Source organism: Podarcis tiliguerta (genome assembly GCF_965153285.1).
Source record: "Podarcis tiliguerta genome assembly, chromosome: 13".
NCBI classification, from domain to species: domain Eukaryota; kingdom Metazoa; phylum Chordata; class Lepidosauria; order Squamata; family Lacertidae; genus Podarcis; species Podarcis tiliguerta.
This window is the reverse complement of record NC_139546.1, coordinates 1,341,771-1,363,912: the sequence shown is the minus strand read 5'-3', so window position 1 is coordinate 1,363,912 and position 22,142 is coordinate 1,341,771. Positions and strand designations below refer to the sequence as shown.

The 22,142-nt window shown below is 48.0% G+C and overlaps 1 protein-coding gene across 4 annotated transcripts in view; it reads right to left on the bottom strand.

The window, feature by feature from the left end:
* SSH1 (slingshot protein phosphatase 1) overlaps positions 1–22,142 on the bottom strand; it is a 45,579-nt gene that overhangs the window by 6,578 nt on the left and 16,859 nt on the right. For 2 of the 4 annotated variants that reach the window (XM_083407508.1, XM_083407510.1), the window contains exons 3-14: positions 18,047–18,150; positions 16,000–16,064; positions 15,151–15,272; positions 14,520–14,588; positions 14,052–14,117; positions 11,508–11,702; positions 10,653–10,746; positions 8,885–9,013; positions 8,733–8,779; positions 7,587–7,733; positions 6,146–6,346; positions 4,702–5,290 (exon numbers count right to left, since the gene is read on the bottom strand). In XM_083407508.1, coding sequence (XP_083263634.1) covers positions 4,702–5,290; positions 6,146–6,346; positions 7,587–7,733; positions 8,733–8,779; positions 8,885–9,013; positions 10,653–10,746; positions 11,508–11,702; positions 14,052–14,117; positions 14,520–14,588; positions 15,151–15,272; positions 16,000–16,064; positions 18,047–18,150 — 1,828 coding nt within the window. Of the gene's footprint in view, positions 1–4,701; positions 5,291–6,145; positions 6,347–7,586; positions 7,734–8,732; positions 8,780–8,884; positions 9,014–10,652; positions 10,747–11,507; positions 11,703–14,051; positions 14,118–14,519; positions 14,589–15,150; positions 15,273–15,999; positions 16,065–17,094; positions 17,202–18,046; positions 18,151–21,150; positions 21,657–22,142 lie in introns of those variants that run through there. The other 2 variants (XM_083407509.1, XM_083407511.1) reach the window with 2 other exon arrangements.

Sequence of the window (22,142 nt, the reverse complement as noted above, 5' to 3'; positions counted from 1 at the left end):
GCGTTCCAACCTCCACTTGGCCATGAGCTCCCCAAGGGAGCCTGGGCTAGTCACAGCCTGTCACCTTGGCGGGGGTGGGATTAAACAAGGAGAGGGAAAACCATGCGCACCACCTTGAGCTCTGTGGAGAAAAAGGTGGGAGAGCAATGCAATAAATAAGGTAATTGGAGGGGTGTTTCTGGGACCAAAGTAAAACTGTCAAGCTCCCTGGTTGTTTTTGCTCTTGCCAGGAGATGCAATGTGGTTAGTGCAACTGTGTTATATTTACAGTGCTTTTGTTATATTGTGCTTTTGTTATATTTCCTAATACATTGTTGTTCTATTATGCTATTATGAAATTGTTCTTGTGATGACTGGTTGTGAGATGTGTTCCTATTTTCTTGGTTGTAAGCCACTTTGAGCACGGAATAGTGGCACAGAAATAAAATTATGAATTGTGAATGAATGAAGGTCTATCAGTGGCTGTTTAGCAGGTCTGCCAGCACATCAGGGCTAGAGCTTAGCCAATCAAGTATATGAGCTTTAATCAGTCCATCAAATCCACAGAAGTTCTAAGGGAAAAACACAAATGTTGGTTTTGGACTGCTTTAGAAGAAGCAGTCTTCCTCACCACTTTCCTGCACCAGACAAAAGTCTGTTATGATGCTACACGTTGTCTGCACTTTTTATAAATACTTGTATTAAAAATAATTTTTAAAAGACTTTGCCCAACTGGTTAGGAAACGTGGGTGGCACTATGGTCTAAACTACTGAGCCTCTTGGGCTTGCCAATCAGAAGGTCGATGGTTTAAATCCCTGCGACAGAGTGAGCTCCCATTGCTCTGTCCCAGCTCCTGCCAACCTAGCAGTTCAAAAGCACACCAGTGCAAGTAGATAAACAGGTACGGCTGCAGCGGAAAGGCATTTCAATGCGCTCTGGCTTCCGTCACAGTGTTCGTTGTGCCAGAAGCAGCTTAGTCATGCTAGCCACATGACCCAGAAAGCTGTCTGTGGACAAACGCCGGCTCCTTCAGCCTGAAAGCGATATGAGCGCAGCACCCCATAGTCACCTTTGACTGGACTTAACTCTCCAGGAGTCCTTTACCCTTTCCCTTTTACTTACTAGGTAATTGGAACCTTTTGTGTCCTAAGGCACTGTGTCTCTGAATTACCAGGTGCTTGGGAGGTGGGGGTGGAATCATAGAACTGTAGAGTTAGAAGGGACCACAAAGGTCTTCTAGTCCAACCCCCTACATTGCCAGAATCACACCTAAAGAATTCCTGACAGATTGCCATCCAACCTCTGCTTAAAAGCCTCCAACAAAGGAGGGTCCACCGCCTTCAGAGGGAGACCATTCCATTGTCCAACAGCTCTTACACTCAAAATGTTCTTCCTAATGTGTAGTCAGAATCAGAACAAGGGAGGGCTGTGGCTCACACTTCTTATGGCTACCAGGCTGGCTGCTCTCGGAAACAGACTAGGCTACAGGCGGCCTGTGCCTCCTACCACTTGGCTTGGCAGCCCGGTCTCCTGAAAGGGCACCGTGGAGCTGTCCTTGGGGACCCTGGCTGGATTCAGTGGGGCTGTTCTTCCGTTAAGGACAAAACTGGGTGGCAAGCCAGCCACTGAGAAAAGATCCCCCACTACATTTCCATCTAGGAGCCCAAAGTGCATGGACACACTTTGCCAGGAATGAGAGCCCCTCGGCCTGTAAGCCACCAGGCTGCTTTCCTGAAGCCATGCCCACAACACATGATGTCAGGCATGGGTATGGAAAGGGACTGAAGCCCCTGCCCATCAGTTGATATGCAGGGAGTTCAATTCTGCTTGGGCCCCAAGGGCCAACTCTGGCAGCTGGGCACGACAACCCACCTGTCAATTAATCCCATATGTCACTATAACGTTTGATGATGGCAGGTGGGTGGTTCCACTGAGGTGGGGGAACTTACAGGACTTCTGCCCCTTTCTGCATTTCAAAGTGAAACTTCCAGACCCAGGGAAGCCAAATTCACAAGGAGCTGCTGTGGCCGGGAGGAGAGTTTCTTGGGACCTGGAGTGTGGTGGCCCAGAGGCCTCATCTCCGCCTTGGAATCATGACATAGACCTGGTCTACCAGGCTCTCTTAGACTCCCTTAATGCAGCAGGAATAATGCCAGCACACCTTCCTGGGAGGCAAATGCAAATGAAGATGTAAACCACTTAGCAAAAATTAGAGGTGCTATGGAAGTTAGGAGGGAATTATAAACACCATTTTTCCATGGTCTGAGGGCTTGGTTTAAGGCATCCAACCCAGCTCAGAAGCCGGGGGAACCTTGGTGACACAGCACCACTACTGGGGGTCCTCTGAGGAGAGGATGACTCAGGAAAACCAGGTTCATAGCACAAGCTCCACCTCAGCAAGCGGCTATTTTTCAGTTCTGCCCTGATGGCAAAAATACAACGAATTCCCTACTGTCCCTCTCTGGTTTTTAAGTGTGCTAGAAGGAGCTGCAGAAATGAAGAGAAACTTGCTCTTTTAAAAATAACGGATGACAACGGTCCAAGGGACCTCTTGGCTGGCACACGCCACTCACAGTGGTGGAGAAAACCAGTGTCAGAGCACCCAGCTTCCTCCCTGGGAGTCAGGATTTCCTCCTTCCCGCCAGACAAAGCCACAGAGGGCTTCCTCATTGAAGCAGCCATCACAGAAATAGCAGCCTTTGTCAGCATTGTGGGAGATTTCCTCAGCTGCTGGCCTCCTCCTGCACCTGGCTTGGGCAAGGGAAAAAGGGGCGAGCTTGAGGGGCCAGGCAGGATGCCTCTGACGGAGAAGGCCGGCTGGGGAAGTCCGTAGCTGCTTGAGGGAAGCAGTCACCCAAAGCGCATAGCTGAACTCCTCCCCCCGGAGGGAGAGATGGCCACCAACTCGGGTTGCTTTAAAAGAGGATTACAGTGGTACCTCAGGTTACAGACGCTTCAGGTTCCAGATTCCGCTAACCCAGACATAGTACCTCGGGTTAAGAACTTTGCTTCAGGATGAGAACAGAAATTGCGTGGCGGCAGCGGGAGGCCCCATTAGCTAAAGTGGTCTTCAGGTCAAGAACCGTTTCAGGTTAAGAACGGACCTCCAGAATGAATTAAGTTCTCAACCCGAGGTACCACTGTAAATACATTCACGGAGGAGAGGGATATCAATGGCTCCAGGACGGCTCTGCTCTGCTTCTGCATACCAGTCGCTGGAAACCATGTCAGAGGAGACTGCTCTTGTGCTCAAGTCCTGCTCTCTGGTTTCCCACAGGAACCTCGTTGGCCACTGTGAGAACAGGATGCTGGACTAGACAGGCCATTGGCCTGACCCATCAGGCTCCTTTTATGTTCTTGTATAGTTCTATGTACCATTAATGTGCTGCTTTCCCTGCTGCATTCTGAGTATGGATGGGTGCAAGTGACCTTCCTTCTCATACCCTCCCACTCTGACAAGCTGTGATGTTTTCCATCCACAGGCTGCATCTTGGGGATATAGCATAACTGGTTTGTTTGAGGAAGAGGCTCAGTGCGTAAGCCAACTGGGTCAGGTGAGCTGCAAAACTCTCAAGTGTCGCAGGGGTTGCTGGCTGCTGAGTTCACGAGACTTATTCGCCCGGATTGGTTCTGCTCAATTCCTAATATGTGGAGAACACAAAAGTAGGAAGGGGCGGTGAGCTCTGTTGCTCTCACTTCAGAGGAGGCGTCCAAATGAGAAGGGAATAGGAATATTCAATCCTTTTCTCAACAGTGTCCAGATCAAGGGAAGTCATAGTCCCCTTCTATTCTGCCTTATGTCAGACACCACCTGGAATATGGTGTCGTTTTGGAGGCCACAATTTAAATGAGCATATTGACAAGCTGAAATGTGGGCAGAGGAGGGTGACCAAGGTGATCAAGGGCCTGGAAACCAAGCCTGATGAGTAACGGTTGAAGGAGCTTGGTATGTTTAGCTTGGGAAATGGAGCAAGCTTGCTTTCTCCTGCTCTGGAAGGCAGGACCCAAACCAATAGATTCCAGTTACAAGAAAGGAGATTCCAACTAAACATAAGAAAGATCTTTCTGGTGGAAGGAGGTTTTTAGCAGTGGAACGGACTCCCTCAGGAGGTGGTGGACTTTCCTTCACCAGAAGCATTTAAGCGGAAGTTGGATGGTTACCTGTCAAGAATTCTTTAGCTGTGACTCCTGCATTGCAGGGGGTGGACTAGATGACCCTTGGGTCCCTTCCACCTCTACAACTCTATTATTCTCTTTTTAAGAAAAGAAAAGCATACTCCTACTGCTATTTCTCCCTGTGAACTTTCCCGGAGACAGCTTACATGTTCTCTTCTGCTATATATTAATAGTTGGGCCTCATCCAACCCTCCCAGGCTGCCTGTGTCCCCTATGGAAAGAAGGGCTACTTACACCCCAGAAAGGAAAGCACGGTTCAGGGAGGGATATTCCATCACATGATGCATCCCTGAAGATCCTGCTTGGGGGACAATATGAAGCATGGCCTTGCGTACTAAGGGAGAGGGTGAACAGCAACAAAGTATGAAATGACCTCCTGAAGGACTCCAAACAAGAGCAACTACCATGATCTGCCTTTGGTAATGCCAAGGCATGCAACAATATCCGTGTGTGTGTGTGTGTGTGTGTGTGTGTGTGTCAGTCATACACACAACCAAAAACTCTGATGTGCTCAACTGAGCTCCACAGTTCAGTCCAACACACACCTCAAAATCCTCCGGGCAGCTCCTCTTGCTGTTGTTGTTGTTCAAGTTCTCACAGTTCCACCGGCTCTCCTCCTCCTGCGCAGATGAGTGACACTTCCAGCGCTCAATGAGCTTCTCCTCTGCAGGGTCTCCTTCTTCTGGGACAGCAAGCCTGGGTACAGCTCCAGCCTTCAGAAGGCTGACCTCAGGATTCCCCTCCACAGTTTTCTCCCCAGAGACCTCTGCTCTCTCCACACTCTTCAGCTTTTCCACTGGAGGCTCATCAACAAACCCCAAGAAGGGCAGCTCTGTTGCTGCCAAATCTACCTCCTCCTCCTCCTCCTCCAGCAGAAAGTCCCTCTCCAGGTCCTCCAGCTGGAAAAGTGACTCTCGGTTCACAGGCAAGGAGTCAGAAAGGCGCCTGAAACAGTAGTGGAAGCCCACGGCCTCCTGGCTTGTGCGGGGGTCTGCACAGCTGGGCTGGCAAGGAGCATCCAGGTCAACATCCAGACTGTCAAGCAGATAGTCACTTGGCCCACCAGAGCTGCCCAAGTTCTGGGGGAGGCTGTCCTCAGGCTGTTGCTTCCATAGCTTGTTATGACGCTGTTTGCTATGGGGCAAGGCAGCCGGGTTGGGGGGGGGGGGGAGAGAGAGAGAGAGAGAGAGAGAGAGAGAGAATAAATTAATCATGTGTTTCTCAAAGTTCCTCACCAGGCCTCCTCTCTCTCAGCTGTCACCTGGGGGCAGCCATTCCATAGGACGGCCTCAGTGGAAGAGACAGCAAGCAGCAGGGCTCAGTCCATCAAACTTTGCTGAAATGCCCAACAACATCAGGCACCCCCTGCATTTGCAAGCTGGTCATTATAAGAACAACTGTTTAGGAATGGGTGCCTAAGTTTGATTTCCCTCCCTGTCCCTTCCCCCTTGTGTGTTATATGTTGTTCTTATTTCTTTCAATTTTTTTTTAGTTTGCAAGCCTGTGGGGCAGGGAGTGTCTTGTTTTAACAGATGGAAGCCTCTGGCAGCCTTTTTGGTGAGCAGGGTACCAATGCCCTAAATGAGAATGAATTGATGTATGAATAAAACCTTGAGTCAGGCTCAGAGCAGACTGGCAGCCCATGAAGACTTCATCACCTGCCTTTTCTTTTCTCTTCTTTTAAAGTAATTTGTATGGCTGTTGTTTTTTCCCATTTTAGAGTTAAGAAAAGACAAAGGCACGACAAGAAGAGGTGCACCTTGTGCTGCGTGACCTGAAGGAAGACATCTTTCATCCTGATGTAAATAAAGTCAAGCAGAAGAGTAAAGCAAAGGGAGTCTGAGGCATATGAGCGCCTCCTTCTCCTGAATGTGTGGATCTGTCCTGAGCGCCACCATTTCAGACAGAGGAACAGTGGGGTCAGTGGCAGCATGGGGCCAATGCTTACCCTGCTCCCTCCACTTTCCCTCCCAAGCACCAGTGCCCTACCTGGCGTCCAGAATGCCCTCGTACTCCAGGAGCTGCCTCATGAAGCCAGCATTGGGCCTGGCGATGCTGCGCTTCTGCTTGACGTAGTTGTATGCTTTCTCCAGGGGCCAGCCAAATTCCTTCATGGCGTACGCGATGACGGTGGAGGCAGAGCGACTCACACCCATTTTGCAATGGACTAGACACTTGGAGCGGTTTTTCCTGTAGAGGGGAGGGAGGGAGGGAGATTGGCAGCTGGGGAAACAACCATTCTTGGTTCTGCAGCACAAACTGGGACACTTGAAAGCTTTTGTGAATCAAGATTCCAAGCACCTCTTTGATTTGTCAACAAGCAAGCATTTATTTAGGGCATGGGTATAGTAGCTCTGGCTGCCTGGCAGCACAGCACAGGTGCTCATAATAGCAATGGCCACGAAGCCTCTGTGAGTGAGTAAGAGCTCTGAACTCATATCCCAGCCCACTTATGTACTGGTTGGGAGAGGGAGAGTCTTAAGGCAGATCCATCTCTCTCCAACTCAGCTCCACATCTGTATATAAGGATAATGCAAACACACTCTGCAGGGCAAGTGTGAGGATGAATGAAGCAGAGGGTCTTAAGACGCTATACAGAACACAACAAATAGCCCCATCCACATCAGAGGCATGGCTGGTGGTGACATGAGAGAGAACCTGATCTGTGGCTGCTCCCATACTGAAGGATTCCCTCCTGAGAGGCTATATGGGCTCCCTCTTTCCATTGGCAGGCTGAGAGCTTCCTGCTCAAAAAGGCCTCTGGAAACTGAGGTGCAAACAATGCTGATCGCTGGGCAGCTGTCAAGGCAAACTGTAGTTCAACTGCTGGTTTTTAACTAGTTTGTTTTCCTTTGTATTTTATAATGATACTTCTAAATGTTGTAAGCCACCTTGAATCCCAACTTAGGAGAAGGGCAGATTATAAATACAATAAATAAACAGTTAGCTTATACAATTTTGGTCAAGATACCAACACCAGTGATTGAGGGGACAGGCCAGTTGGTGGCTCTCTCTGGGCTGGTGCAGCCTAGTGGCTGAGGGACTCCCCAGGAAAACACTGGCTCTGCTGGGTGCAACACAGGAGGAAGACTGCTGACCTGCCTTTCAAGACTGTTGGAAGGATTACGGAGACCAGTGAAGGTTCCTTTGTGCCATATGAACGCTAAGGATCATCAGTGAAAACAGATAGCAAGGGAACCTTTATTTTCACCAGCAGGGCACCAGGGACATGGAGCTGCCTGGGCATGACTGCTGCTGCCACCCTGCCTTTCTTGTAAACTTTGCTGGTGAAGCTGCCCTTCCGTTTGGAGGCAGAGCCCTGGGCTGTCCGCTCCACAGTGAGGCTCTCCCAGCATCCAGAAGAGGGCTTCCCTCATCGCTGCCAGAACACGGCATGCGGGAAAAGTGTCCCTTCTGTGCATCAGCTTACTTGGCTTTGTTGATGAAATGGTAGGCCTCGTTCCAGTGGGCAAGGAGGTCGGTGGTCTCTTCATCATAGACCCTGATGTTGTGGTATGCAAACAAGCCAGGGAAAAAATTGTCAATCTCCCTTGTGACGTTTAAGATGTAGTCAACGCTGCAAACACAGGAACAGATCAAGACAATGTTTGTGCAAAACAGCTGAAAAGTCTCCTGCACTGGCAGCACTTGGACTTGCAATCCCACCCGCTCAAGATTACCCAAATGGCCTTTCTATTGACTGCTGCCCATATAGAGATAGCCAGATGCTGGAAAAGTGGAATTGGGCTGAACAGTGATTCTTGGTATGGTCAATAGCATTGCCTGAACAACTAACATGCCAGGTCAGAGCAGCAAAGGGCAAACACAAACTATTCCTTTTATAACATATGGCAGATGTTTATTGAATACATAAATTGTTCAGACTGTGGCAGGAATCCACCCAACACTCATGTGAAAGTGTGGTGTGATCTTTCAGAGTAATCAAATGAAACTTTGTTACATAGCATGACAAAAGTCTGTAATTTTATCAGGGCAAGTTATTTGTTGTTTACTGTTGTAAAAACAGTTTTATAAGAGACTGTGGTTTTATCACGATGGTGGGGGTAGGGAAAACAGCAGCATTTCTCCCTGTCCTTCACAAGGCCATTGCCTGGTTTGCAACAACAGAAATTCTGCACCAGGAAAACCTCAAGTTCCGCATCTTTCATGACATATGCAGACATCTGCCAGTTTCGCTTTACTTCACATAAGCTATTCTGCCATTTTACTTGTTTGCATAATGTACTCTATTATGGGCTAGGAAAAAGCGCTGTGCTGGGCACTGAAACTCTCCCTGGAGATCTAGAAGCCTCGTGTGAATCAGAGTTGGAATGGCTTCCAAGGGTCATCTAGGCCAACCGCCAACAGAGGACAAGGCTCCTGGGACTGAAATCAGCAGCGCAGGATGAGGAATTTTGGCACGTGCAGTTTCTCCCAGTGCTGCCACACCACAACAGGAGAACCCGCACTTGATGAAATTCTCCCTCCTAACCCCCCCCCCCCGATGTTTCAAAAGAAGAGCCTCAGTGACCAGGGATTACCAGCTAACTGAGGAGCTGGAAAACGTGGTACTCACCCAGAGCCCCGTAGCTCCTCCAGGTTGGAGGCATTCCACTCGGAACCCTGGAAGAACCACACTAGAGTCAAGACACACAACAAAAGCAGCACCACAGAGGCGTTCGTGGCAAAGGCTTTCAAATGACTGGGCTCACCTGCTTGGCAACTTACCAGGTACAGATGGTCAAAAATGAGAGAGGGCTTGTCCATCTGCCCCAGGATTAGCAGCATCTCATTGTCAATGAACTCTTTGAACTCCTTCAAGTTGCAGCTCATGTGCTTCTCCAGCTCATTCCGTATCTACACGGGAGAGAGAGGAGCAGAGTGAGGAAGGTGGCCCATCCACCCGAACACGGGCTGGCCATGAAGGGAGTCACTGTTCAGCGTGAAGGAAGCCCCGGGTCCAACCTCTGGCACCTCCTGTTAATCAGGCACCATGAGTCAAGAAAGGCCCTTTCTCTTCCTGAGGCCTCAGGAGAGAATCTGGGCTAGATGGACAAGAGCAGCTTCTTATGGACCACATTTACTTATTCATTTAAAAAGCATTTACCGTATTTTTCGCCCTATAGGATGCACTTTTTCCCCTCCAAAAATGAAGGGGAAATGTGTGTGCGTCCTATGGGGCGAATGCAGGCTTTCGCTGAAGCCTGGAGAGCGAGAGGCGACAGTGCGCATTGACCCCTCTCACTCTCCAGGCTTCAGGAAGCTCTGCGCAACCCTAGGGAGCCCAGCGTGAAGCCGTGCCGGGCTCCCAAAGGTTGCGCAGAGCTGCCTGCATTCTGAAGCCTGGAGCGCGCTCTCCGCAAGCCTGGGGAGACCGGTGTGGCTCCCTAGGCTTGTGGATAGCGGGCTGTTCTGGGGGCTGGGGAAGCTCGGGCTTCCCCCGCGCCAGCCCCGGGCCTGGGGAGGGGGAAATAATTTTTTCCCCTTTATTCCCTCCCCCAAAAGACTAGGTGCGTCCTATGGGGCGGTGCGCCCTATGGGGCGAAAAATACGGTATATGCTGCTGTTCATAAAAAGCAGTTTACAACTATTGTACAAAAAACCATACCATAAAAGAGATATTTAAAAAGTTAAATAAGAAATCAGCTGGCTATCATGGAAATAAGTATTCTTAATTGCCTGCATAGACCTGATGGAATAGAAAAGCGCCGGCTGAATCTCTAGTGTTCTCCACAGCTGGGCCAATGACACCAAAGACTCAGTTTCTTCTTGTTGTCAAATGAGCCTCGCCAACTTGGGGAACGACCAGTGACGTTGCTCCTGCAGATGATCCCAGTGATCGTACTGGGATGTCAGGGCTCAGGCACTCCCTGATGTACCCTGGACTTAAGCTCTTGTAGTTGGGCAGTCAGTGCAGAGGCTCAACTATGGTGTCATGGGTTGTCAGCCAGGACCCCCACCAGCAGTCTGGGGCCTACACAGAGAGAAGTACTTTCAGGCTCCTAGGCAGAATCTGTTCTCAGAGCTACTGGAGCAGAACACCCTTCAACTAGTGAGGTGGCACCTTGCAGTTGATACCAAAGGGAGGGCCCACCATGGTCAAGATCCTGGGAAGCCCCTCAGCTGTGGGAACGGATCACCAACACAACTAGGTTAGAATGCCATGGGGAGGGGAGTAAGTCACGGTTCAAACTATCTAAACATAATTATCTGCAAGGGAGGGGGGAAGCACAATGAGGTGTCCATGGTTCTCCACCTCCTCAGGTAGGATGGACAGAGAGAGAGGAAGTGACTGGACCAAGGTCAGCCAGAGAACCTCATGGCTACATGGGGATTTGAACCCTGGTCTCTCCCAGGTCCTAGTCAGACATTCCTACCACTGCATCACACGGCAACAAGAGTAGTAACAACAACAATATAGGGCCTCCGATTTTGTTTGCTAGGCAGCGAAGGAAGCAAGGCAGTCCCAGGACAGGCCACCGGAGGCTCTGCTTACTTCTTTAGAGGTTACGTTCTCCAGATCTTTGCTCATCATAATACTTCGGAGTTTGGCCTTGATGTGGCGTTCTGCTCGCTCCCTCTCAGTTGGTCTGGAAAGGCAAGAAAGGGAGATGGAATTTCCCAGCAAAGAAATCTGTGGGGCTGCGAACCACGGAGCCTGACTCCCAATGAAGAGCTGTTCCCTGGGAACCCAGGAACTTCTGCTTGCATTGCAAAAGCAATCAAGTTACTAGTGCTCATGTGAAAGAAAAGCTAAACTCAGGCTACAAAGTCAGTGTTTACTGAAGATTCAAGCAGACTGGATGCGTAGTGCTTTCAGTAGCTAAGCAGTGAAAATACCCTTTGGCCACCATCTTGTTCCTCCATAGAGCTGCATCCCAGTATTTCCCCAAATACACCCAAGTACCTATCAAAATCCTACATATACTATCCCCTTCTTGCTTTCCACGGTTCCACCCTGGTTTTGAGGCGGGGGAGGGGAAAGAACACATAATTTCCCCCAGAACTGTAGAGCACCAAGCACAATTTATGCCCAGGATTGGTTTTCACATTTAACTCTGAGGAGGAGAGCCCGCTGGATCAGGCAAATGGCCCATCTAGTCCAGCCTCCTCTTCTCACAGTGGCCAACTAGATGCCCATTATGGGAAACCTGCAACCAGGACCTCAGCACAAGAGCCCTCTCCCCTTCTGTGGCTTTGAGAAACTGGTATTCTGACTGTGAAGGCAGAGCATAGCTCACGGGGCTAACAGTAACTGATATCCTCTCCCCGATGAATATAAGAACCCTTCTATTTGTGGGATTTCTCTAGTCAGAACACCTCAGGCCAAAACCCAAAGGGGAGGACTCACGTGTCCACATATAGAGCTGGCGAGTCGGGGCGTGTGGACTCCAAGTCCTGCATGGCGTTCCACTCATTGATGCAGCTTTGCTCGGAGGCGATGCAGCTCTCGTAGTACGTGGCCCAGACGAGCGCCATCCCGCCAGGGAAGTAATTGTGCCTCCGAGCCACCTCACAAGCCTTGTGGAGGATCTGCAAAGCGGACCTGCAAGCATGGAAACCCAGAGAGAAAAAAATTGCCCAAGGGCCAAGGACACAGGAATGGGGGGAGGCAGAGGGACAGATAAAATAATCTGCAGAGGAACAAACATTAACAGCGACAAAGAGCCTGCCGCATCAGACAAAAGGGAGCCCAAGTCCAGCACCCTGTTCTCACAGTGGCCAGCCAGATTCCCATGGAAACCCACAAGAAGGACCCAAGCACAGGAGGACTCTTTCTTCCTGCAGTTTCCAGCAACTAATATTCAGAAGCATTTACTGCCTCCAGCTGTGGTGCACAGAGCATAGCAATCCTGGTTAACAGCCAATGATATCCTTAATCTCCTCCATGAATTTGTCAAATCCTCTAATTACCTTCGCATAAGTCTCAATGCAGTTTACAAGCATATGATAAATACAACTAGAATACCAAAAACGAAAAAAAAAAATGGGTTTGAAATCAGAATCCATGCTAACTGGTTTTACTGAATTAAGATGCAAGATGAACAGTTTAAGGCACCTGAAGCAGAGTATTAGGTGATGCTTTCCCAGAAGTGGGATGTAATTATGGAAGAAGTTTCACACTTTGAATTTTCTCCCATCCCATAAAGGTACAGGAGTTGTGCCATCCCTGTCACTGGCACAGGAGGACAGAGGCCAAGTAGCAGGAACAGTGAGTTATTTGTTGATTACATTTCTCTCCTCTGTAGCACCATGGAGCTCAAGGAGGCATTCATGGGGACCCCTGTGCAAGAACTACTGCTTCATGTGCCTTCATCAGGTGGCAGGAAGGATGCTTCCCAGAAACACCATCCACATGGCTGCAATGCCTGGCCCCACCCCCTGCTGTTTGCACTGGTGTGGTTGAAATTTCAGGAGGCCCTTCCCACCAGTCTTTCACCACAAAGAGCAGTTTCCACACCCCTGCATTTCAAGCAGGACCACCACATAGTCTGTGTCTATAAACTGGGCCTTGGTAACATGCAAAAGCGATTAAGTGCAGGGCAAGAACATAATCCACTGGTGGCTGGGCCCACGCCTGTGCCAGCCCTTAATATTCTAAGGGGGAGGGTGCCCTCTCCAGGCCTCCTCTGAGCACTCTTTTTGCATGTGAGCAATACAGGCACAGGCCATGCTGAGCTGGACTGGAAGCACAACAGAAAGTAAGCCAATGTGCAAAAGTCCCCTGTGAGCACCGGAGAAGCTTGTTAGGTGACAAGGTGACAAGATAACAGATGGCTAACGATGGCTCTGTTCCACTTGGCCTCAGGCAAAAGACTTGACTGGGTGTAGGATATTAACATGTGGGGTCAAACAGCAAGTCGTTCACAGGACAGCTGCAGTTATCACTCAATAACCTGAAAGTGTGAAAACTGTTCTCAAGTCATCATAGATCACGCCTCTGCTCCCCCATGGCAATTATACATAAGCAAGCAGCCAGGGGGGGACACATGCATGAGCAGAGGTGAAAAGAAGAGATGGGGAGGCACAGAAGCTGGAAAGGGCCTCCCTTGCAGGCAGAAGGAGCTGGGTTCAATCTCTGGACTTTCCAGGAAGGGCTGTGGAAGACTCTTCTTTGCCTGAGACCCAGGAGAGCCACTGCCAGCCAGAAGAGGCCAGGCTGGGCTATGCAGACCTGAGAAAGTGTGCTTCCTTATGTTCCTCATCATTAGGGTTGGTATAACTTGAGATCCCTCCTCTGCCCTAGGCTGTATCCCACTAAGGCTTTGCAAAGGACTGAGTGAAGGAGAGGGTTCTAGGGAAAGGTGAAGCTGCGAAGTTCTATGAAAAGGTTTTAAGGATGGATTTCATTTCTTGGTGTTCTACAACTGCAAAGCTTCTGCACAATTTATATACCTTTTTCTTCATGCTGGGTACTCCCGTTCCTCACATTATTAGCCTTCCTAAATCATTTACCAGTCCAACTTCATGCTCTGGTTCAGCAAGACACCAAGAGTGTTGAGACTCTCCCATGGGACAGAAATTCAATTTCCCAGCCTGTCATTAGAAACCTAAAATGTAAGGGTGGGTTTGCAGCCTGGCAGATTTGATGGACAAGGAAGAATGGCTCCAATTTATTCATCTCAACCATCTAGTTTCCCTCTGGTGCTTTTTCTAAAGAGAGAGGAGCTAAGTTATATCCTAATTTATGGTCAAGAGTTGGCCTAGCCTTCTAGGACTCCCCTCCCCCTCCAGCAACTGCAGCAATTCAGTGATTGAGTTGTTCTGGGGGGTGGAAGGCAGGGATTGTTTGCCAGGCAGAGGCACTCTGGAGTGCAGGTGAAAGGCTACATTTTGTTGTCTAGAAGGGAATGAGAAGAGTGAACTGCTGAAGAAAAAGAAAAAGGTTACTCACCACATTGCTTGAACTGAAACGGGCTTGAAGATATGCATCCTTCCTGCAGTGCTGACGCTGAAGCCACTAGCAAGGAGACCAACAGAGAGAAGAAATCACTCTATGCTCCTGAGGCCAGGCATCACAAGCTATTGTCGCTGCGGTTATTACTATTATGAAGAAGAAATCATTCACACTCTTAGGGCTATGCATCACAAGTTGCTGTTAGTAATACTATTCATTCTTAAACTGCTTTATAACCAAAGCTCTCATAAAGTTTATATAATGTTGTATTGCTAACTACAGAGCTTCAATATTCAATAAGAAGTTGAGGGTTTGGTCGCGTACCAAAAAGACACACCCTTAACAGTAGCTAAAATATATCTATACAAACAACTCTGAGTTTAATGAAGTGGCCTTTCCCAGCAGGCCTGCTCTGCCTAACATCACCTTCGTTTTGCTAGCCGCCAAAATGCTCTTGTTTCTTACCCATCACCATCTAGATGGATCTTTGTGTCACTCCACAGACGCAGAACCATCCCGATGGTGCAGCTTTTGCTACCAAGAAAGAGAAATGACAATGTTTGACAGGCTTCAAACACATGTGGACCTCAACAAAACAACGGCCAGATTTCATGCATTTGTTAATTACATTTTTATTCTGTTGGGGTGGCATATATGGTCCTCTCTCCTGCCACAATGCCTCCATTTTATTTTCCCTTGTGAAGCAGGTTAAGCAGAGAAAAGTGACTGGCTGGCAGACTAGGGGCTCTGGTTCAAGTCCAAAACTCCGGGCCTCTCACAATTGTTTAACATCTTCAAGATGCCTTTCAATTCCCACACAAACATCCCGGGCTGGACACCTTAGCAAACAGCCACAGATTTCTGGTGAGTGTTCTTGCTGTGGGTGGGAGTAGGTATCCAGAGTTTGCCCCTACACATGACACCTGAACATCTTTTATATTTTATTGTCAACTCAAGTGTCTTTGACACCCTAAGCCTTTGCATTAAAATAAGACTATGCTTACGTGTGTGGCTTCTACTGCAATTCTTTTGGATGATCGCTGACTCCCACAGAAAACAACAGGCTGGTGGCATTTTTTTTCAAACCTGCACTCACCTCTCCTTGCTTGAAAAGTCTACTCCCAGCAGGATATTCTCCTCCGTGTCTTGGCGTCCGGTGCTATAGACAACCACCATGTACCTCACCCGGTCTGTCCAGACACTTTCCAGACGAACAGCCTAAAAACCAGCAAGACAGTTCTCAGTGACCACTTCCTTCACACCAGCCTCTGAGAGCCCATATTCTGTTCTATTAAAGTTACAGGTGTTCCTCTTCAAGTCAATCTCTCAGATTTTTCACAAGCTCTGTATTGGCTTACCTAAGTATGTTTCTGAGGAGATAAAAGGGAGGGTGACTTAAATGGATTTGCACCCCACCAAGCGGTTGACACTTTTGCCCTGCTCTGTTAACGAAGTGAGGAAATGTTCACTAAAGGAGCAGTGGAAGACCTGTGGTGGCCCGCCGACTGCTGCTGGACTACAACTCCCATCATTCCTAACCACTGGCCATACTGGCTGGGGCTGATGGGAGCTCAGCAAGCTCTGGAGGGCCACACCTTCCCCACCCCTGCTCTGAAATAGGCTCCTTGGGGCCTTTTAGGAAGCAGCCCAAGAGACAGTAGGAAGCCAGTGCAGAGGCTCAAAGCACAATTCAAACAAGGCAGCACCCTTGGATTTCAATGGGAGAAACTGAACTCATCTTTGAGCTGGCTTGTGGCTCAAGCTGGATTACTGTGCCAGTAAAATGATTCCAAGGGCTGCTCTTCTTCAAATGCTGCCTTCACCATCCTGGATTTTAAGCACCTTCTGCGGATCTGCCATACTCTCTCACGAGTCCTTTATCAAGCACAGCACAGAGATTGTGGTCCAGACACATGGGGGTTGCGGAATGAGCAAGGCCTCTTACCAATTTGATCCTGTCCTCACAGCGAAGGAGGTTGATCATCACCTGAAGATGTTGGGGCAAATCACCTGCAGATCCACAAGTAGATATGGATTAGCCTGATGCTTTGAACTGTGTGATATTCCACGTCAAGTCCACATGGTTCAAGAATGGTATGCATAAAACTACGTTGGTTTTGCTTCCTATTCCTTTAGACTTCCCCAGTCTGCCTCAGAGAGTTTAAGAGATGGCAGAACATAGCTTCGTTAGCTTCATATTAGATCCGCCCCTGCAAACCACTGCTCTGTTTAGCTTTGGTCAACAGTACAGCACGTCAACTGCTCTGAGAAGCGACTGCTCTCCAAGGGGCATTTTTCCAGCTCAACTGCCTGAATCCTTTTCCATGGTGGATGCTTGCCCTGTTCCACCACCGAGTTGGTTTGTGTTGGACATTTGGGTACAACTCAACTTGCAGAAGAGTGGTTTTCATGGAGTAAAGACAGGAAAAGTGAGGGACCTCCACATTCCCAGACTATCCCTGTACCTTTAACCCAGAGGTTTCCAACCTTTTTGAGTCCACAGCTCCCTTTACCAACTACATTGTTTCGGTGGCACCCCTGTGGGGCTCAGGAGCCCAGTTATGTAACCCCTTCCTCCAGAGCTGGCAGCCTCTCACCCTTTTGGGAACACCCTCCTTTGTGGAGTATTCCTCTCCTCTCCTTAGGAGTGCCCTGGTCTCTGAGCTGCCCCCCCCCCGCCCCAAAGAGAGGGGCTCCTTACACTGCCCCACAGGGGCCTGGGACCTGTCTGTCCATTCCCAACAGCTGGCGGACTGCCTGGCTAGGCTCCCTGGCCCTCCCCCAGAGGCCGCCTCAACTCCTGACAACCAGCACCCCCTGGCCAGCCCCAGAGGCACCTTTTGCCCACGGAGCTTGTAGCTAGGGCTGGTGCAACAAACAGCTGTGCAAGCCTTTGGAGGCAGAGATGCAAGAGGGCATCAGAGGAGAGAGGGAAGGAAAGGGGGACTGCGGCACCCCTGACCATCATTCAAGGCACCCCAGGGTGCCATGGCAAACGGGCCGAAAACCACTGCTTTAACCTATAGGCTTACTTCTTTACCTCCTTGTTGTTTAACTTTAGACTGATAGGATGCATCCTGCTTTACACCTTCCTCCTGCTCCTGACACTTCTCTCTCAGACCTCAAGCTGAGGAGTCACCTTGGGACTATACTCTGAGAGAAAAGCAGCAATCACGATTGCCTTTGTCATTTCTGGAATAGCGTGTTAGTTTAGAACTAGGAAGAAATAGAAATAGAAATAACTTCCTCTGCAAGTTATTTACTTCCTATAATAAACAACTTTTGTTATTGTCCTACTCTACAAGCGCATCTCAGCGTGTGATTACAACAGGTAAAGTCTACTCTCTAACCACAATTCACTTGCTGCCAAATGCTGCTCACTCTAGGTGGCTAAATGACCCAGCTGTTCCAATAGTTTGGCCTCAGGTCAATTGCTGGTTAGCCTAGTTTCCCTGCTTCCAAGTGAAACAAACAAGATACGTCACCCAGAATAGTCTCTGGACCCTTTGGGGGCCCAAAGCATGATTACTCACACCATAATCTTGTAACTCAGACCTAAGATTTGCACCATGGTCCATTTTGCATTTTGCACTGAGAGTCAGACGAGGTCTTATAGTGTGTATGAGGAAGGCAAATGGATGCATATAGCCAAGAATACAAGTCCCAGCTTAACGATTTGATGGTGCAAGCTCAGTAAGATACACTGTGGGATCTGTGAAACTGCTGACATCTGGAGAAATACAAGTCTCAGCTCCCAGCCACACAGGACCCACCATGTGGTGCCCTGTCCTACAGGCTGTTTGCCCCTAACAGGACCCAGCACTCCTTCCCTGGCTCCCAGAGAGAAACATTTTTAACATATAAGTCTACAGAAAACCACTGCCTTAAGTTAGCATCCCCCCCCCACGTTTATTTTTCCTAGGTTATCATGCCCAAGTCATGAGGACTGCCCAAGAAAAAAAAAAAAAACATTTTGCTGTGACAATGCTTACCAGCATGTTTGTGAAGGTGAGTAAGACTTCGTGGACCTTGAGGGCTGTTTCCTTGCTGGAGGAATAGTGCAGCACCTTTCACCATAAAAAAACTCTCACTCAAGCTGGAACACAAACAGATGCTGGAGATCAGGCTCGGGGAGGGGGGTGCAACAGGGAGGGCAATGAGGGTAAATAGCAAGTCTGGATTATCTCAGTAATGCTAGCAAGGGTGAAATCCATGCAACACACGTGCTCTCCACCTAAACTGGCCTGGGGGGCAGTCCCAACACTCCAATCCCACCAGTTTGTAAAACACTGTCAGAATTGAAATGAAAATCATTTACAGACTTCACAATAAAGGCCCATTCCTATTCTTGCATTAGAAATATGGCATAATTATTTCATTTGTGCCCTGTTTGGGGATACTCGGGGAGAGAATAAACCAAGATGATTTCATTTTCCCATTTTCTTTCTATAACATATGTAACAAGCTGAAGGTACATTTATTTCATATATTCATTTCTCAAGTCAAAGGCTACAAAGCAAGTAAATGACATACCAATAGTCAAGTAAACATTGGAAATATTTTTATCTGTTTCCCTCAAAAAAGTTCCTCTCCCCTTGAGGAAAAAGTGAGTGTCATGCGCTTCCACTGTTTCTGGAAATCTCAAGACAATTACCACGACGAAGGATTGTGCCTTGTGTTCTTCAAAACACTTGAGCCCTTGTTAGACCAGAGAGTCAGCAGCACAGTCCCAGGCTTTAAGCGGCTGGCTGTCCTAATGGGCTGGTGATGCTTTGCTGCGGGCAGAGGACTTTGAAGGCAGCAGGGCTGCAGGTGCCGGCCTTCTATGTAACTTTCCAACTGGGTTCCATGTTTGGCTGCTCCAGGAGCTGCTTTTGTAGGGGAGGATGTGACCCTCCAATTCAGTGACTCAACAACACTTGGTTATAAAAATCCAGGTTGTGAGAACAGTGGTCTGTATGAACTTTTAATGTACCTCAGGTTACATACGCTTCAGGTTACAAACTCCACTAACCCAGAAATAGTGCTTCAGGTTAAGCACTTTGCTTCACGCTAAGAACAGAAATCGTGCTCCGGCGGCGTGGCGGCGGCAGGAGGCCCCATTAGCTAAAGTGGTGCTTCAGGTTAAGAACAGTTTCAGGTTAAGTATGGACCTCTGGAATGAATTAAGTACTTAACCTGAGGTACCACTGTAAGTGTTTCTTAGCACGCAGTTTCAAGCTGCTCTTTAAAAACTTCAACTGCAGATGATTCTTTGGGATTTACAGAGGAAACTACCACCCCTTTTCATGCCATCTTCCAACTGCACGTTTTGAAAAAAATTATGGGATGAAAGGGAAGAACAAAAATAAAGCTTGGAGAACCCAAACTTTGTGACTGAGAGAAACTGGGACGCTGGCAAGGGCAGGCTGGTTCTGTTGTGCATTTCTCATTCATTTCGCCAGACTTGGCTGGCCAAAACTGCACATGTGTGAGAGATTCTGCATTTTAGAAGGCTGTAAAAGAATGGTCCTATCTCAAGAAAAAAGGGAGGTCTGCCTAACCTAGACTGGCTTGCTGTGCTTAGTTGCAGCTCTCTAGTGCAGCTTTTCTCAAACACCTCCAGCTGCTTTGAGGAAGGTTCCTCTAATTCAGGATTTCCCAAACTTTGGTCTTGCTAGCTGCGGATGTCCAAAAACAGTTGGAGGCCCGAGATTATGGGAATTGTAGTTCAAAAACAGCTGGAGACACAAGTTTGGGAAACCCTGTTCTAATGTGTTATTCTGACAAGGGTTTACCCAACTTTGAGATCTTTTAAGTTGGAAATGCCAGGAACTGAACCGGGGTCCTTCAAATATAGAAGGGACATTCAACTCCTTCCCGCTTGAAAAATTTCTAATTGACTGGGAACTTCCCTAATGAAGCCTCAATGGAAACAGCCGGGATTTATGAGAAAAGAGGGCTTTTCAGCAGACACAACACTTGCAACACAATAAAAATAAAAATAAAATTAAGCACACAATCTTTTTTATTCCGGAAGAACTTAGGTTTCCCCCCCCCAAAAAAAAATTATAATTCATTCTTCAAGATCAGCCTCAGAAACTAACAACCTCCCACCAATATGAGCTCATTGACAGGCCAACAATGAAAAAAAAATGTGGAAAACAATTGGACAGCACATAAGGAGATATGTTGGTGCACAATGGCAGTTTTTTAAATAAAAAAAAAGTCTGAAGTCAGAAAAGCCAAGCGATGAAGAGTGCTCTCTGCCATTAGCCACAAATCCCGACAGGCAATCTCTCCTAACATTTCCTGCCATTCTAAGCTCAGCAATACACAATTCCTGTTTATGATAAAGAGGAGAGAGAAATTGCCAACTGCCCGCAAACTCCAAGCAGCTTTATCAAGAATTGATGAGATCATTCTACAGCTAGGCCTAATGAAAGCGAAGTCCACAGACGATGCCTTGAGTCTGCGGCCATGCGGTCACCACTGGACAAAGCAAAGGCGCTCAAGATGTTTCAAAAAGCTTGTTGAAAAATGTAAAATAAAATAGGGGTGCTTCCCGGATTTCAGCAGCTGTCTCACAAGCAAATGACATGGCATTTCCACTGCCACAGACATAAACATCATCAAAGTTGCCCTCAAATATGGCAATATCGGGCAATCCAGCAAATGTGTATTGCAATGACTGTTTTTAGGAGGAAATGAACATCTTTTCAAGGACCACACGAGCATCTGTGTTGAGCACCCATCCCAAACACACACACAAACCACATTCCGCTCACACTAGTTGCCTGCAAAGTAATTCTCTGGCTGTTGCCCCAAGACAGCATAAGCAATGATGAACCCCCAACCAACTTAAATCAGGCTTGCTTCTATACAGCTCCCTTAAAATGCAAGTGTTAGCAATTATATGTTAGCAATTTTGCAAACAACACACAAAAAGAAACCTTACATCTTTGCATTTTAGTTACCAAAACATCAGATCTGAAATAAACACAACGACACAGAAGATTTCACTTAAGGAGAAGAAACCTAAACAGAACCTAGAAACCTCAAGCAAGCAAAGCCATAGAGGGGAACGGTGGGGGGGGGGGTAACGTTCCATACATACTATTTTGGACGGGGTTTCTTTGAGCAGCAGAAGCATTGCACTGGTCGAAAAGACAGGCAGAAGTCAGCGAAATCTGAAAGGTTCATAACCAACATCCTCTCGCTACTCAATTTTATTATATTTTTGGCAAGACAAAAGAGAAGAGGAGAAAACGGCCACCAACTGTTGAGTGAAGGAGAGAAGACTCTCCAAGTCTGTTGATGCGACCCAGGAAGGGGTGGCTTTTACCGAGCACTGTGCCCCCCCCCCCATATCCTGGCTCAGAAAGCACTTGCCCTAACATATCCCGATGAAAGAGGGCCTTTCAAAAGAAAGGGCAACGGAGGGGGGAGAAAACCAGCTGAAGCTCATCAAATCATTAAGCTCCTACAGCCTTTTCTTCTTTTCAGGCTCTGTAAAACAGCAGCAGCACCTCTTGTTATCAGAAGACAAGTACAGTACAACAGCTGGGCTCCAAAAGAACTCCAAATTCATTTGAACCTCAGTAGATTAAGAAGTGTCACACTGACAGATGAGTAAGTAAAATCCCCCCCCCAAAACCCCCAGTTCTGCACTGCATATAGAGTGAAACAGCCTCATTATGTTAAGATTTCACCTCGCATACTTCCTTGCTGGGCACCATTTCAGTAGCAAATAGGTGAACATAAGGCTGTTTTTAAACAAACAATTAGGCTTTTGTATGGAAAACAACAGCCTTGTTATGTCAATTTTATAGAATTGCAGAGTTGGAAGGGACCCCCAGGGTCATCTAATCCAACCCCCGGCAGTGCAGGAATCTCAGCTAAAACATCCCTGACAGGTGGTCATTCAACCCCTGCTTAAAAACCTCCAAGGAAGGAGAGTCAATTGAGAATTGTACAGCTGGATAGGGTCTCAAAGGTCCAACCTCCTCCTGCTAATGCAGGAGATCTGTTGCTATAGGATCCTTGAAAAGAGGTGACAATCCAGCCTCTGCTTAGAAATCTCTAGCAAAGGAGGGTTCATCACCTTCC